At 41.3% G+C, this 18501-nt stretch overlaps 1 protein-coding gene across 1 annotated transcript in view; it reads left to right on the top strand.

The window, feature by feature from the left end:
- gria3b (glutamate receptor, ionotropic, AMPA 3b) overlaps positions 1-18501 on the top strand; it is a 77415-nt gene that overhangs the window by 9859 nt on the left and 49055 nt on the right. The window contains exon 3 of the mRNA XM_034121441.1: positions 13015-13254. Within this exon, the coding sequence (XP_033977332.1) occupies positions 13015-13254 (240 nt within the window). The remainder of the gene's footprint in view (positions 1-13014; positions 13255-18501) is intronic.

Below are 18501 nucleotides of genomic sequence, written 5' to 3'. Positions count from 1 at the left end.
GGAAAGCTTCTCTCAGATGCCAGTGCCCTTTGCAGCCTTGACAGTGCTAGAATATGATGAAAAAGGATTGCGAGAGTTCAGTGGCTTGGCTATGTTTATGAGAGGAGGGAATAGCGGCGGATAGAGGCACAGTGCTGGAGATCGGGAAATGACGTGACCTACCGCTGTGTTTGTGTATGCCTGTGTGTGATGTGCACTGGATTGTAAGTACATACCACCGCAGAAAACCCTTTATCTTTTCTTCTGAGGAGGATTGTTAAGAATATGCTAGTCAAGGGTTTGTGAGTTTCTATGTATGTCGATGAGCTGTATTGAAAAGAAGACCAGCAATGGACAGTGGCCAGAAGTAGCATGATTTCCAGTTCCAAATGAACTGACCATAAAGGAACAGACAATCGGTGTGAATGGTTGAAGCCAAATAGCACCCTGCTCTGTCTACTGTTAATGGACAGTTTGAATACAAAGTGCTATCCCTGAGCTGTAAGGGGATAGACTTTGGGTCTTTTATGCACAAAGAAGCTTAAGTTTGGAAAGTGGCCAAAGTTTGTGGCCACTTTCAGTGAACATTTCACTCCCAATTTCAGGGGTTTGTCTCAGAGTTAAGCTTTGTAGCCCTAGGATGCCCTGTAACTGAATATAATATTTAGGTATAATGAAGGGTTTCTTAATGTAGAAGATTTTTTTAGCACAAAGTGTGGTTACATTAAAAAAATGAATACGAAATAAATGACAGGCTAGTCAGATTTATTTGAAAGAAAGAATGAGGTTGAATAGTCAAAGCTCCATCACAGCTCACAGCCCAACTTCCTGCTTGAAGTTTGTCCTAGTGTTCTTGCATGATATGAACTCCTAGCTTAACTGTGTGATAGAAGATTATCATCCCCATTACGCTCACTTTTGGTTTTACCTCCAAATAAATGTGTTTTGCTTTAACCAGTAGATTTAAACCTTTTCCTCTGGCTGAAATTAATTTAAATGAAATCCGTTTAAAGTGAGTTTTGTGGACTATCCTGAGTAATCAACTAATTGTATGATATATATATAGATATATAAATATATCTATATATATATTGTTTTTTGGTTACCATTTAATACAATGGTCTCTTAGAAATTAAATTACTTTGCAGTACGTATGCTTTTCATCAGTAAGCCATTGTGATCCACTTTATGAGTTTTTCTTTTGATCTCATGCTACTCTTAAACCTGGAACTTGGTCTGACTGCAGTGAACACAGCAGACAAGATATCAGACAGGCCCCAAATTAAACCTAATTTCTTCTTGTTGTCGTAAGTGCCCAGCACTTATCCAGACAATGGAAGGTCCACGGAGAATCCATCATTTCATCAAATGCGAGAAAACTTTTGCTCTTCTCTCCAAGAAACTCTATAAAATGTCTCTGAAGTGAAGCCCCTTGCTGAGAATCGTGATTGAGGGGAAATGTACTTTATAAAAGCAAGGTGAGTAAGGGTATATTCAAGGGTTCATATGCCAAGGCCCTGGCGTATATAGGATTACAGCTCAGTCACTGTCAGAGCTCTCTGTTTTCCATCTCTGTCCCTCTCGACTACCTCCAACATTATCATTCAGGGACGGAGCGCCATCTCAGCAAGGGCACTAATAAGTTGAAAAGTGGCGCTGGACTATACCGTACATACTTAACCAGGCGTGGATCAGTCTGAGAAGGAGAGGGAATTATTTAAGTGATGTCTTCAAGGTTAACCAACTGGTTCCATCTCCCTTCCTCTTTGACGTATTCTTTTATTCTTCCGAGACTGGCAAAGAGCTGGGAGAGTCTTGACCTAGAGAGGCGCTGTTTTAAAATGCAGCTCCATAATCAAGCTATACAATGCTAATCCTTCAATGGCTCGGCTAGATTTGTTTCATCGGTATAGGATATGAAATGTGACTTGTAATTTGATTAGCGACACCGGGGGCAGAGGCTTAGTTTACACGTGCAGTAAGTGGACCATCGTGAGAGTGGCAGATTGTCATCCCCTCTCGGTGGCCCTGTGCGGCACACTCTTGGCTTTGCATGTGCATGTAAACATACACGAGACATGCAGATCAGAGGTCTCCCCAAAGGACAGAAACAACCATTCAGGAAGAATTAAACTCAGATGGTTGGCACTCTAACTAGAAAACATTTTTTCAAGACTCCTCGCTGCTCTGTCTTGCAGATTAGTAAAAGAGAAAACAGAAACTAGTTTAGCAAGCAAGACTGAAGTAGGGCAGGAAAAACAATCCAGTGTTTTGACGGTGATGGAGGAATAAATGTACCCACCAGACATCCAAAACGGTTGCTTGTTTGTTTCTCAATCATCCGAATAAGAACAGCAACCACCTAGGTTCTCAATGCCAGGTATTTACCCTGCTGCGTACAATTGGAAACAAAACAAGTCAGTTTGGAGCGGCAGTCTCTATCTGAAATATCACCAAAAATCTCTACCCAAGGGGAATTATTTATATGCATCTTCTGAAAGTATTTCTCTGTGAGATTGCTGACATTTCCTTCTCATGTCGCCTTTCTTTAACGGCATCCCTTCATGGAGTCCTAAAGTGAACTGTTTCCTGTGATCCAGCAGAGCTAATCTTCCTAGTTTGTTGTGAAGGCAGACCCTGACTGCTTCTGACAGCAACAGTTTGAATGTTTGTTCTGGTGGTCCGACATGTTAAACTCTCTCCTTCCCTGGTGTTTCAACTCTCACTTCCAATGCTGATTAAACCTTAAGTTAGGGCGCATCGGCCTTCATTGGCTGTCCGTCCTCATGCAGTCGTGGCGCTATCCCCACCCCTCTCCATCCACGACCCCCACTTTCCTCCTTGCTTCATGCTCTTTCCCTCTTCCCTTCATCATTCATCGGCGAAAAAGGGCACGCTTTAGGCCCGCGGTGCTGATTGGGAGGATTAGTGGTGTGTGAGGTTTTGTCACCAGCTTTCTTGGAAATCCAATTACGGAATATCATAAGCCTTACATGTTTCATACTCCGCTGAATCCTTCTTAAAATGTGCACAGACACACTCGAAGGGTCAGTAACTGTCCTCGCTGTGTACTGTGGTGACATCTTCTCGAAGGTGAGAGGAGTGATCATCTTTGAAACGATAAGACAAGTCCTGTAGCACTCCTCCAGCCTCTGCATTGCAGCAAATGGTGGACTGCAAGAGCCTGTCGAAGAAGGGATTGTTATTTGTTCAGCGTGATGGGCTGGGGGATCTCTGAGCGCGGCTCTCGAGGTGGAGCGAGGGCCAAGGGTTTCGGCTCTGTTATCTGCTCGCATAGATAGTCCTTAATTACATGTGTCAAGGAAATGACATGCGGATGAGGGGAAAGGGAGATTTCTGCATGTATCCGTTGAGTCCTATCGAACAGAGATATTAAGTAAACCCTGCAAGATAACGTTATCTGAACTTTTGAAATGGCCAACGCATTGGACAGACGTACACAGTGAGTGTCATGTTTGACCCACAGAATGCTTTCAGCCATGTGTGTTGCTCTGTGTTCAAACAAAAGCATGATGGTCCGACCTTGAAGGTGAAAATATCTGTCAGAAGGAGCTGGAGTCGAGAGTCATTGACTCCCTGGGGGATTACTCACCAGCCACTCTCACACAAGTACAGGACTATATCATCAAGAATGCAGGTGGAGAGGAGAAGGAGCTGCTGGTTGAAGGGCTGCAGAGAAAAACAAGAGAGCAAAGAGAATATTTGATCACCTGCAGTGAAGGGGAAGGACGTGCTGGTGGACCACATCTGACCTCAGTGACTCTGGTCTGAGGATCAGTTTCTAATCTTCAGTGCACAAAATGCATAGTCATTTGCAGCAGTCAAAGCCTATCATTATTATGTGCATTATTAGTATTTGGTAAAACGTCGAAATATGCTTAAAGAAAATATCCCAAATGCCCGAAAAAAGAAAGTAAGTAAATAAAAAATATAAGTAATAATACAAAATAAATGAAAATACAGCCAGCAAGGACAAAATGCAGCAAACTCAAATATTGCACGTTTACATACCAAGTTTGGTTATACTGGTGACATTTTTTCGTATGATAAATACCGCTGGTATAATGGCATTTGGGTTGTATTTAAAATGGAGACGATACGATAAGATAAGAGATTACATTCAAGAGAGACCATCCTAATTGGGAGGACCTATCTACGCCGGATGTTAAACCAATACCATTATGCTCTAATCATATTTGCACAGAGGGTTCTCATGTTAGTCGAGCTTTATTAATGACAAAACAAAGGTTTTAGAATGCAGAACAGTTGTAATACTGTGAAGATTTAACTGTGTATATAGAAGGAATAACAATTCAATCAGAAAGATTAGTAACATCACGTAAAACTGTTTTGGGACATGGAGACATAATTCAAACATGATAAGTATAATGAAAAAACACAGTTTTGTTTAACATTACCATTAAATACTCTTCTATACTGTAACAGTGTTGAAATCAGATAATAGATACCAGTAGATCAGAGATATTTCTGTTATGTTCTTGAGCCATTTTTCTACAGTCTTTTTTTATTTTAATCATCCAATTAAATCTTATCTCAACATTGTTCAAACTATTCTGTTGAATTGTAATACTTTTATGGAAAAAGCTGCAAATTCTAGTTTGAATAAGTTATCCTTGTTTTACTTTGGCAAAGATTTGACAGCTCACATAATAATGATGGGATTTCTCTGTCATCCTGCTCACAGACCTGAGGTCCGCTCGTCTCATTGACTGCGGTTGTAGGTTATATATGAAACCTTCAGGCACTATGGGATTAGGTTTTTTCTCCTATGGATGCCTTTTAGGCCCAATTCTAGAGGCTTCAAAGAGAATGTAAATCATGCTAACCAGAGTCTGAATGTTATGCCTTCACACAGATTTCCATAATGTCCTTCTCAATTGGATATACCACTCTACATTATGCTCGGAGAGAAAAAAAATGGGTATTTTTTTATTTATACTTTCGCAAAAATGTCCATGTATTCCTTCTCACAATATTCAAATATTGACCTGGTAGCTATACAACTCTACAATATATATCAATAGAAATCATATTCGCAATCAGTTTAACACTAAATAATATTCTAACTTGGCCTAATTTAAACTTGCACCATGCTAATACATGATTAAAACCATGCAGTTATTTTAAACTGGATGAAATGTCCATTTGCTTGTTCTCAGAAGTGACGGCTGTCATATTTTGCTGTCAAGTTCTCTGCTCTGCAGTGGGCTTCATGTGTTAGGCTAAAAAAAAAAAATCAGCAGCAGGTGTCAAAAAACAGCTCACACTTACAGTAGGTTGATGATAAAACATGTCTATATATATTTAGACAAATATGCTTTTTCTCACGTTACATTTGGATCCAAATTGTTGCAAGGATCTTGACAAAAATCTCCTACAAGCGTCTGCCATGTTGGAATTTGATCAGATTTCTTCTTATAGTTGACCTGTCCTCCATGTATCCGGGCAGCATTTATATGCTTCTCCTTTGTGCAGAGCCAGCGTTACAGGAAGCCCTTCAGTCCCCTCTTTGATAGAGACACATTAATTTGAGCCATTAAAGTTACTGGCCAGTAACCCTTTTTTGTGACTTTCACTAATGTATCTAGCAGAGAGGGAAATGTCAAACCCCAGTTCTTTATAGATACAATAAAATGTACACATCCATTTTCTGTTATTAAACCTTTGCATGCTGTAGTACGGCTTTACATGGCTACAACATTATATCTGAATCTTTAATAGGAGTTAATTCAGTTAACCGAAAAAATTCAAAGTTTAAATAATTGAAACAAAACACGATAGGAGGAAAATTGACCCCAGGCGCAGAGGGATTTAGAAACCTGTCCTCAGTGTGTGGAGATGCTTATCTCTGGGTGGGTAAGCTCCAGGCTCAACAGCGACAAGTGACAGAGCATCCCCAGGCCAGGCTCTTTACCCCCTATCATCCATCATACACTCAGGCAAACACACAAGTACATGCATCAAGTGACACACTCGTCTGAACCCACCGGTGGATTGCTTGTACTTTTTTCAAACCCTAACAGCAGATGAGGTTTTGAGCACAGGGGACTGTGGAGAGAAATGGTCAGAGGTCTCTAAAACAGAGCAGAATCTTTGATATTTGATGGCCTGTAAAACAGATTCAGACCAACTGTAAAAAGGGAAAATAGTTTGGTCCTTTGCTCCAGACACGAGGACACCATACATTTTAAATTGAAAACAAAAGAAATATCCAGTGTCACCAATAACTAATTGGGTGAATCCTTGAGGTGTCCCAAACGTTCCTTCTCAAAGTAGGATCTTTCAACATTTTCCTCTCATCTTGTTTACTTACTAGCAGTCTTCTTCTTCCCTGCATTGTGCCCGAGCTTTGCTGTGCTTCTCGGCCTACTTCTGCCACCAGCAATCAGTGTGGAAACAGTGACAGGACTGAGTACGAATGTGCACATGTGCGTGCAAGTGCTATGGTGCAAACGGCTCCATAGCGAACTAAAGCTTAACAGTCCACAGAGCTTCTTTAAATCTGCATTTAGTACATTTCCATTTTGTGAAAGTGTGATGTCAACATCGAAAATATGTTGTGTCTATGACAGTTAGGGCTGTTGCAATAGGAGGAAAGGTGGTTTACTACCATTTTTACAGTTATGGTGGCTGCTTCTGTGGCTTAAGGTTAAGAGGATGATCATGAAACCATACCGGTTCGATTCCTTCAGCAGTCTAATCAAAATGGAATGCCCAGCAAAGGAATTACAGTAACACCGCAATATTAATGTATTAAAGACAATATTTTAACAATATGGAGATAATGTATGACGTATGTAGGCTAAATCACATCGAAAAATATAAAATTGGTATATTGCAATGTTCCATTGTTATGCATTACATCTTAAATAAACATTATATACAGTTTTTTGTCAGTTTTCCAGAAGCATTTTTTATTCACAATAAAATTATTATAAATCGATTTTGTTGCACATCGTTAAAGAATAATGTTCAAATATACAGAAGCACTGCTCTAATGTCAAAACACTGAATGCATTTACTGTACAGTATGTAGTAAATGTGTGTTTTCATTTCCCCACAGTGTGTGTAACAGTGTTACCCGGCAGGTCATTTAAAGTGTAAACAGACGCTGGATGTTGATGGAGCACGACCACTAACAGCTTCCTTTTAACGTTTCACGGCACCATTGCAGTTGAGTCGTTCTTGAATCTAGGTCTGCCATTTGAGTTAACAGTTTGAAGCACTTCACATCTCTATATGACAAGAGCTGATGCAATCCCCCCGGGCACTTACGAGCTATCTCCCAGTGACAGCATCCCTCCTTCAGAGCAGGACGGGCTGGTCCTGATGTAGGCTGCTGAACACTGGGTAGGGGGAGGGAGCGAGGCAGCGAGCGAGGGGCAGACCAGCAAGAGGATCTCCGGGTACCAGGGGGAGAGCCGGAGCGAGACACAGGCAGGAAATGGAGGGCAAGTGACTGAGCGGAGAAACAACAGAGCCAAGAAGAGAAAGAATGTTGGTTTTGTGAAAGGGACGGGAAAAACGGCTAAAGAGATACAATCATGGTTGACATTTACTGTTCCCAGCCGCCTTCCCAAGGCAGTGCAAAGCTCTGGCTCATGGGCCACAGAAGAGCATGTGAGTGCAAATATTTTGAGTGCATGAAAAGGTTTTCTCGTATGTATTAGCTCGGCATGCCTGCAGGATACCACGCATCCCTCTGAACTAGCATTCCAGGCCAGCCATCCCAGTGATGCGTCAGAAATGTAACATCCCCGTAGCACTGCAGAGTGTCCTGATTATAGAAGGGAACGAGGGCGGCACACTGTGTGTGTTTGACCAGTGAACTGGAGATGGGATGCATGGTACCCTGCAGCAGGAGGGGGGAGGAGGAGGAGGAGGAGGAGGAGGAGGAAGAGGAAGAAGAGGAGGAGGAGGAGGAGGAGGAGGAGGAGGAGGAGGAGGAGGAGGAGGAGGAGGAGGAGGAGGAGGAGGAGGAGGAGGAGGAGGAGGAGGAGGAGGAGGAGGAGGAGAAGGCACGGTTAGCTGCAGAGGAAGAAAAAAAAAATGGAAAATGAAAATGGAGGAGGAGAAGAGAAGGAGCAGATAAGAGAGAATTATCTTTGTGTTGTTTACCACTCAGCCCTCATGCAAGTCTCTTTTTATGACTTCAAATGCACATGGTTTTCTGAGGACTCATGAGCATTAATTAAATTTGAGATGACACTCGCAGAATCATTGAATTAAATTAACTAATTAGTTTTTTCATCAGTTGTAGAAAGTTCGGCCATCTTATTTCCACCTACAGAACAATGATTATTTCATTCTTATTTAATCGCTAAGAGTGATGAGGCCAGGGCATTTCTCCACAGCAGCTGTCTCTCGTGACTGTACCTTGCACTTCATTCTTTTCTTAACCAAAGTCCAACCCGAATCTCTGCACTGCTGATGGAGCGAGGCGATATTACGGGGGAAACAATGTGAGAGGGGAAGGAGGGAGGCACTCAGGTGGAGAGAGATACCGCCACGCTTGAGGAGGGTGTATGCTTTGGGGGATGAGCAGATGGCTGAGGCAAAAGACAGGATACAAAAAGAGAGGTCAAATCGAGTGGTGAGGTTAGAGGAGAGGAGAGTGGAGAGAGACGGTGAGGCGTTTAAAGAAGGGGAGGGGGGTGGGGGGTAGGGGGTAATGCATGAAGAGACCTCTCTGGGAGCGTGAGTGAGGTAGAGGAATATGTCCATATACAGAGTATGGCTCTTTCAGGCTGCAAGAGGTTAATCCAGAACTTTTTATACAGCCCGAGGTAACTTTCAGAAACTGTTTTAAGTTCTGAGTTCTTCAGAATAAAAAAAAATAGGAAACCCAGTTTATGTAAAGGTTCAGGGATGAAGGTATGAGTCCTTTGTGACCTAAACTTTAAGCTTTTTTCTTTTTTTTTTAACTATTGAGCTGAAATCTCAATGCAATTGACTTTCCTTTCCACCGCAAATAAACTTTAAATTCCTTAGTTCGACTTGGTCAATATGTTTCTACTGATTGCTTTTTTTGTTTGCTATTTCATGTTTATGAATCAAGGTTTAAGTCTGCTCATTTGTTCTGCGGTCTTGTTATTCGCCCTTCACAAAGAAAAAGAATTAGAGTTTATTCAAATATAAAAGGGTGAGAAATGTACATGCAGGACAAATTAGCGAGGTAGCAAATTGGTGCAGCTTGAAACTAAAATATAGATTAATTAGAAAGTTACAATACAATGCGAATAATACCAAAAAAATCGATTTAAAAGTTTTTAAAACACTTGCTCTCTCCTCACAGGTGATCCAGGCTGTTGTTGATAAGAGCCAACACTTATTTTGTTTTTCTCCCCCAGCACTCGGTGAAACAGCAAATTGTTTTCCTATTTATTTTCTCAGAGCAGTTTGTGAAAAGGATGGTTGCAGGCTACCAAGGGAAGGGTCATTTTTACTTGACACATTTGCATGATCAATCATGATCAACAGCGCCGCTAGCTCCACATGAAGGTTCCTGGAGTTCAGATTTACTATCCCCTACATGCTACAGTATTTAAACCTTATGAACCCAAGAAACCTCAACATGTGGCGCGGCCTCTGACCGCTGAAACGTGCCAGAAGTGATTAACTGTGAGAAAACAAGAGGTTCCTGCACAGTGCAGCTCATGGCTCTCCATTGGAAATAAATTACGCTGCTTCCATTGATTGGAGGTTGGGTCTATTTATGGCAATGCATGCATGTATGTGGCTGGGAATACCAAGCCTTTAGAGCCACACATGTGAGGGAAGACTCTGAAGAGGGATTTATTGTGGAAGAAAGGAACGTGCATTTCTTGTGACAGGATGCCTCGTGTCTTAGGGGCAGAGCTGCATGATGCTGGCAGATCTGGTGCAGTGAGACTGGATTCTTTGCCCCAGAAACAGAAGAGGTCATTCTCTGTCTAGAACATCCTTGTAAGCCTTTCACCAAGGGGGGAACATACCTGGAGCTCAGATCACTATAGATGGCATGGCTCATGGGATCACTGCAACACAACCTTTCCACTTCAATAAGGTGGCAACCCTTGCTAAGGTTGCATCACAAAGACAATGTATGTCTAATGGGAACAGGAGTGGGGTTACATATCTGTTGTTGAAGCTTGGGTTTGCTCAAAGCTCAACCTAATAAGCAGAGGACAGCTGAGCAGAAAGAAAGAGGCCGCCCGATCTGGTCCCCTAGAATAGGTTCTGTGTCAGGACTGGCCCAAATTAAGAGCGAGTGCAGAGAAAACTGGGCCTCGACGAAGGCTGCAGCTCCGACTGGCTCCCATTCAGTCCGGGAGATTGCAGCACTCACCCTGCAGCACTTACCCACAATACTGCTGTCCATCTGTTGATTCACTTATCTAGAGGCAGTGTGTGTGTGTGTGTGCATGTTTGTATGTCTGCATCAGTGCATGTGTGTGAGCTTGCCTGTGTGTGTGTGCATTGAGAATGGATGCTTATACCTTGGGAGAGGTGTCTGTACCAGGACAGATAGGGAGGGAATAGAATTAAAAGGGATGAGGCAAATCCCACCAGTGACTAGATCTCTCATTCACACAGCAATTGTGCTTAGGAGCTGAATACGTGAGCACTGTCATGTTGTCCTCTTTAGTATGTATAAAGGGTTTGCACATACTCAAACATGGTTCCTCACAAAGATGGACAGATTTGCTCGTACAGGGGCGGGGAAATGGATTATAACCCCCTCCAAGGAGGTAATGTTTATGGTTCTCTTGGTTTATCTGTTTGTCAGAAGGATTATGGAAAAAATACTGCTGCCATTTTTATGAATCTTGGTGAAGGCAGGGCCAACGAAGAACTACAGACATTTTTGAGTGCATCTGAATCATTGAGCAGATATTAATTGACTTTTTCGCATATTATATGTAAATATATATTTTTGTATACTTTAGTAATACTGTAAAATATGTGGATTTGTCGTAATTGGAGGTCACGGCTCTCGTTCTTGCGATTTCCTCTTTGGTTTCTAAGGTAAAACACACAAAATACAACATTTCATTTAGGTCAGTTTACCATCAATAACCCTAAGAATGCCAAAACAGCTTATGTATTGCATTATTCAAACAAGATCATAGTTCTAAGCTTTGTCTGATGTCTCCAATCATACCTTTTGAATGAATGCCCGTCAGCTATTGGTAAGCAAATATTTAACATAGCCATTACATACGTTTGAATAGTGCCCTCCCTCCCGTCACCCAACCATTGTAGTGGAATATTGAGAGTGTTTACGGATGTTGAGAATGCTTGATTACACAGTGGGAGCACTTGACAGTCAATCAGAATAAGTGAGCAGCCATTCATGATAGGGTGGGGAAGCAAAACACCTGTAGCTCTGAATGTTAGTTTACACATTAATGGCTTCTGACTGAAAGGAAGTCGCTCTTGCCTGACAATTGACGGTGTCCCACTAGAGCGCATGATGAATACACAAACAAATGGAAAGGTTTTTTCGCCTTTCAAGAAATGTCATCAGATGCACGCTCTGATAGGAGAAATAAAATGCTTGTATTATTAGGATGTACATTCCCCGAAGTGGTTGTCATAGATTTGTTGAAGTGAAAAGCATTCAAATGATGGGGTAACTGTTTATATTCTTTTACCATTTGCTTGCGTCAGATTGTTATTTTACTAAACACAGTCTGGTTTTTGTGCAGCATGTAAATAGGGTTGTTTTTTCCTCAAAGAAAGGGGTCAATCCAGTAGTAAAAATGTGATATGTATAGGTAGGTTTATCTCCTATATTTGCACAGACACCAAGTATGTATCTGTTTCTGACATCTTGGCACCAGCAAACACAAATGTCCCAGGCCATTGAATGGAAAACTGAATTCACTTTTCACTAGAGTCAGAAAGAGTTGTGTTTTTCAGCTCTTTTCGTAGGAGGCACCAGAAGCGGTGACAGGCTGCGGTGGCGCTCACATCTGCTGTGAATGCTGCAGTGAGTCGTTCACGGTGGGTGAGGGAACAGAGATAACTGGCGGGAGCCCCTGGTGGGAGCTGGAGACCTTCAGTTAATGGCGTGACGTTTCAATACATTGGCTGCCACTTTCCTACTTACACAGAAACACATTCTACCAATTTACAGCCGCAGGATGATTGCTGACCTCCTGTCACAATGCTGTCACTGATACCAGATCTGTTCACTTTCTGATGCAAAACATACATGTGTGTTTATTGTGTATTAACACGCATTTCTTTATTCAAATTGTTGGTACCAGATGAAAATGGGATTATATGTTGTGATCACTATGATCAATAATCGTATAGAAGTGTAACAAAAAATGTTTCACAAGCATCTTGGATTATTTGAATTAACTGGCCAGTGATAGTATTGCACTTCCACGAACTCAAAATAGACCGATGACTTGGATCTAACTCTATATACAGTGGATTTTACATCTCAACTCAATTGGGTCTTTCATTTGATTTGTCTTGCCTCCACATCTTTTTAACTTCATCCCCCTTCTTGGTTTCACAGGATTTCTGTTATCATTTATTGTAAAACCAAGATATCATCATTAGGGTTATTTTTTCAGACACGCCAAGGAATTTCCCAATCATCCCAGTTTTAAAATGAAATAAGGAACCATCTGTTTAAGAATAACAAAGAGCAATGATATTGATGAAATAGTCAGACGGTTGTTAGAAATCTGGTTAATTTCCCCCTTTCAACAAAAAATAATTACGTAATATGGACTTGATTGTCAAATAAAACAAACAATTTGAATACATCACCCCTTAGGCTTTTAGTAATTATTATACTCATATTATAATGTTTTGCATTTAACAAACAGAATAATGAATGTTCTGACCAAGGAAATAATTCCAAGATTACCCTAACTCACTGAATCACTGAGAGAAGTGCTGAGGTGAGTGAGCCAGTCTTTTGAGCAAACTCACATTTTGCTGAGTAATGTCTTAACCACCCTGTCCTCTTGTCCTCTGCTGTCCCTGCAGTTTGCTCCCAGTTCTCCCGCGGAGTGTACGCCATCTTCGGATTCTACGACAAGAAGTCCATGAACACCCTGACCTCCTTCTGCGGCGCCCTGCACACCTCCTTCGTCACACCCAGTTACCCCACCGATAATGAGGTGCAGTTTGTCATCCAGATGCGCCCTCCCCTCCGCGGCGCCGTCCTCAGCCTGCTCTCTCACTACAAGTGGCAGAAGTTCGTCTACCTCTACGACACCGACCGAGGTAGGTGACGGCACGCGCCTGGAGTCAGGCCTTCAGGCTTGAATTACAGTGTGGAACCACAGGAAGTGTTACAGCGGCTCAGAATAGCAGCGGGGTTAGCAGAGGATAGATTTACCATGTAATACTTTATGAAAGCCCTGTAAATACTTGAACTGTTAACACTGCACTTACTGTTTTATATAATAGTTTGGTGTTATGTAAATGTGAAATATATTCACCAGCAGCTCGTAACACTTGTAATAACACTCTAAGAAACGCCGTATCTTATGAGCTATAGCCTTTAGATTGGGCTTTTTTTTTTTTAAGTTGTCTGGTTGGCGTCAGTTAATCTTCTGTTTAATCATGTTGTTGATATTGGCTCGTCTTTCATCTGAAATGAGGTATGTCACAGCTGCAACTGAAATGTTTTCTGCAGGATTCAGAGTCTCTGTCTGCCTGTGGGGGCTGCTTATTGTGTTCCGTCAATGAGGGTTTTTGTGTAGTCCCCAGATTGCATTGCCTTGTTGATAATAGACGTTGGTTTTATGCACCAGCGTGCCGCGCTCGTGTGATGACCTGTCAACATGTCCAAGTGTTCACTTCTGGGTGTTCTAATGTCAAACGAGAAAATAAGCTCATTATGTCTCAATAGAGGAAGGCTCCCCTCCTCCTACGGTAACTTCAATTCTGTTCACAGCAACTGGGCAGGGGGGGGGTGGATGTGTTCAGGATATGACAGACAAAGACACAATATGTCCGCCTTTTTGTGGGGGTGCAAAAAAAAAAAAGGCTGTCTGCATATTTCTTTATTCCTTCATAGCAGTAGAGCTGCAGACACAATCGATTAGTCGACCGACATGATAACAATTATTTTGATAATCCACCATTTTTTTAAAGCAGAAATGTCCTCAAATTTGGTTTTATATCATATTAAACCGAATATATTTGGGATTTGGGTTGACAAAATGAGAAATGTTGGAATGGATGGAAGTTTTTTATTATTATCCATCATTTTATAGACTAAACGATGAACTGATTGATTTAGAAACTAATAAGCAGATGAATCAAGAGCGAAAATAATAGTTACTTGCAGCCCTGCTTAACTGTTTGGGATTGCTATGTTTATCTGCTCATTAAAGAAACATTCTGATATGCTTCAAGCAAGCGGTCTTCTGCATCGTGTTATCTTCTCTGAGTGGTTATTTTGTCCTAGCCCAGCCTCACGCCCCCACCTCTCCCTGTCTTGCTCCGAGGCAGAATATGAAGTGTGCTTTAGCGCAGAGTCCTCTGTCTCTGGGTCTCCAGGCCTGTAGGGTCCACAGCTGAGGGCCTTAATCTCCCACACTGCCTGCAGATAATATGTGGTTAATTAGGGTCACTCTGACTAGAACACTCATTGGATCTTCCCTGCGGATGCTAGCAACCCACACGTCCTTCAGCGCTACCCATACTGCCCAGATATCCGTCCCCGTCCCTCTGCTGCTCCTCTTCTGTCTGGCAGACTGTCTGGGGCAAAGTTGGATACATAGCGGAGGTGGGGAAAAGAGACTGTAATACAAAAAGCTGTAGAGGATGACACATAGAAGTACACTTTAAAGAGAATACAAAGAGGGGCAAAGGGCAACAGAGGGAGGGAAAGTTTCTCTAGGAGGAGGAAACAAAACACCTATCCAATGCAGCAATTAAGCCAACAGCAGGCGCGTGTGATTTACAGGCTGTTACCTGTGTACCGTCAATTCCCTGCGCACTGTGTATCCCCGTGCTGAAGCCCATGCCAAACCACTTTTACCTCTCTCTTCACTGCCAGTGGTGTAAGACGATCCCTTATTAGCGGGAGGACATTGGCCCCAGGAGGGGATTAAAGTCGTTTATTGATGCACTCCATCCAGCACTTTGGGGGGCTTTGACACTTGGCTCATCAAGCAGACAGATGTGTCAGAGAGCCTCTACCTCCGCTTATCAGGTAGTGCAGCTCCCCAGGCAATATAGGCACTGACTGCTGGCTAAACCTGGAGGAGTGACAAGGGAAAATAGCCTTCAAGGGTGTTTGTTTTTCACACTCTGGCTCTAAGGAAAACAGAAACATTTTGAGACAACTTCTATAGTCTGTATTAGTTTATGTTTTTCATTTGTTTTGGAGGTTCCCAACATTCTTTTATGACTTACCCCCAAAGTCTGAAGAGGCCAAGTACCACTCCACTGACCCAGGATGCAGTGTTGGGTGTAACGCGTTACAAAAGTAACGGAGTTATAGTAATGTATTACTTTTTGCTGTAACGAAGTAATGTAACGCATTACTAATGACATTTGGGTAATATACTACCCGTTACAATTCTCAGTAACGCAGTTACAACACATTTTAACCCGAAATTAAATGGTGTTTTGTTTTTTAAGAATTCACTAACATCTCGAGACATTCCGACACCAGAGAAGAATTGTGCGGGTAGATTAGTAAGCCTGTTTTTTACCCTTCGGGCTCATCAAGATCCCTCCGCTTCACGTCGGGTTCCCTGATCAGCAGGCACGTGCACACATAGACATCAAAGTGGGCTTGAGCCCCTGCCCTTTTTCTTCCTCCAGAGAAAGTGCCCTTTTTTGTTTGAAACAAATGAATATATATCTACTGCTGTTTGCGCACAGTTTCCCTTTCCAAAAATATATTGATTGAATACAAAATAAAAATATCAGGTTGGGAGATTAGAACCCTGACCAAGCCGTGTAATAAAGGTTGTTAGTAGCCTTAATGGCCTACACAGTTGTTATGCTATACCACATTGCCCTTCACTGGAGGTATAATGAGCTGCACTAAACTACATTTTAGCATTTAAAATACCTAGCCATTCTTTTGCAGTTATTTTGGTAAAGTAACTCAAAAGTAATATAAAAGTAGTGTAACTCATTACATTTCAGAGACAGTAATATTGTAATGTAACTTATTACTTAAAAAATACATTTTGGAAGTAACTTGCCCAACACTGCCAGGATGTCATGTGCCAAATATGTCTGTTAAAGTGTTAAAATTAACAGGTCTTAAAAATAATGACAAAAATAAATATTAATGTTGCAATATTAAAAAGTAATTGTTTGTGTTAACATAGGTTTCAAGAGTTTATCCATTACTTTCAGCTAGTTTATCGATGTGTCCATTACTTTGTACCTTCAACCTTTTTAGCTAATCATTTCAAGTGTTTCCTTTATAAGTTCTGCTAAGCTATTGATAACACAAAAACATAACTCTTTGGGGATGCTTTATATTAACCTCCTTAACACAAATACATTGATATTTATCTTTTTATTTTTATTTGAGGTAATCTACCATCTTTCCAGTAGTAAATACCCTGGGGTATACTGTAAGTACCTGGTTGGGTGTCTCTGAGTCAATAAAAGATCATTGTCTTGCAGTCCTTTGTGTTATTGCTCTGCGGTGATTTTCTTTTGTTAGCATTGTATAAAAAAGAGGCCTGGTGTGTTAAAGAAGCCACTAATCTGTAGAGTTAAAGGTTAATCATATTTTCAAAGCAAAGAACAAAAGCATGTAACAATACAATATGCTTGTTCCTACATACTTCTATTTGTGCTGTAAAAGCAGTGAATAAACAGATGTATCCACATGAAAAATGACCCTCTGCTCATGATACGAACACCAAGCAACTTTTGCGATATATTATATTTTGTGTATCATTTGTGTTTGATGAAAGCTAAAACTGGAATCAACTTTGCAATTATTAACAAAACTCTGCTTTTCGGGAGAGAAATAAAGTGTATTTTTGAGCTGAGGTCTGCCAAGAGGTTTCATTTAGTCAATAGAAAAAATAATTACAGCCACACTATTCATTTGGCTTCTATATTGGGCTGGCTAAAAAGGCTTTTAGGCTGTAATGTAGTGCTTTCAGTCGGAGAGTGATGGTCCATATGCCTCAGGCTCAGATGTATTGGAGGGAAATTAAGGTAAATGTGTCCCCTAACTGCCAATATGAGACATCCGCATGAAAGCAGACGTTGTAATAAAGGAAGTGCAGTGGAAGCGAATGTAGCTTCCGTAGGCAGTGTCATACCAGCTTAATGATTGGCTACCTTGAGCGTGTGTGTTAATAGTGTGGGTAGAGACACACAAATGGTCCATAGAGATATCACCACTAGTTATTTTGAAAAAGCTCCTAAACGTCAAATATGGAAGGAAAAGCTGACTATCCCACGGCACTCCTTTAACCAAATCCTCTGTTTTCCCCAATTCACTCTCCAAGAGGGAATATTGCACTCTCCGTCCTTTCAGTTTGCATCAGCAGACACAATTCCCCTTAAAAACCTGGAGCTGTATGGGTAAGGGTAGATGGACCTTGGCCTTTCTGTTGTGGCGGTCAGCTATGGGCAGATAATTGCCAGGTCTGTGCGGCAGAGACAGATGATTACAGGCTTTATTGTCTCTCCCAGGCACAATCAACCCTGATTCAGCAATCTCACCTCTACTTGATTTATGAGTCACTCTCTCTCTGTTTCTCACAACCTTCTATATGCTGTGTCCTCATATGCTTTTAGCTTTCTCTCATGTCCCTTCTTCCTGAGTGTCATACCTTTAACGCTATAAAGGGGTCAAGAAAAGGTGGATTATGAAACAAACTGTAAGTGTGCACTATGTCTTTTTCAATGACTTAGTGGCAGAGTTGCCTCTTACAATTCGAACGATGTTTTCAAACAAGTCGGACAAAGGCAAGGCAAGTTTATTTATATAGCACCTCTCAACACAAGGCAATTCAAAGCGCTTTACAACATTGAAAGAGATGAATAAAATGGCATTTAAAAACAATCATTAAAAAGCAAAGATAATAAAATAAACATTACAAATAAATTCATGAATACAAGTTAGTGCAGTATAAGCTTTAGCTAAAAAAAATTGCATATTCAGTTGCTACATATAGGAAAAACATACAATTTTTTGAACATAGCTCAGGTTGGCTTCATAAGTTGCATTGCTTCCTGTTTGCAAACACTATATATTCACTTTTTAATTTACAAAAGAAAAGCCTAGGAGGAAGACTAAAATGCTGCAGATATAAAGCCAATACAGAGTAGCATACACATACACATCTTATACTGTAGTACTCTGATAGCAATCCAGGACCAGCTTCCACTTGGGGGGTAAACACAACATAAGTAATGAAAATGCTAAGCGGGGGGGAATGGGGAATTGTACCCGGGAAAATAAAATTGTCCCTAAAACCGATAATCCATTACTTACAATATTCCTCTTGTGTTTTTGTTTCTTAGATG

Source organism: Trematomus bernacchii, unplaced genomic scaffold (assembly GCF_902827165.1).
Source record: "Trematomus bernacchii unplaced genomic scaffold, fTreBer1.1, whole genome shotgun sequence".
Taxonomy (NCBI): domain Eukaryota; kingdom Metazoa; phylum Chordata; class Actinopteri; order Perciformes; family Nototheniidae; genus Trematomus; species Trematomus bernacchii.
Note: the sequence above shows the minus strand (reverse complement) of the source record. Positions and strands in the feature narration are given on the sequence as shown.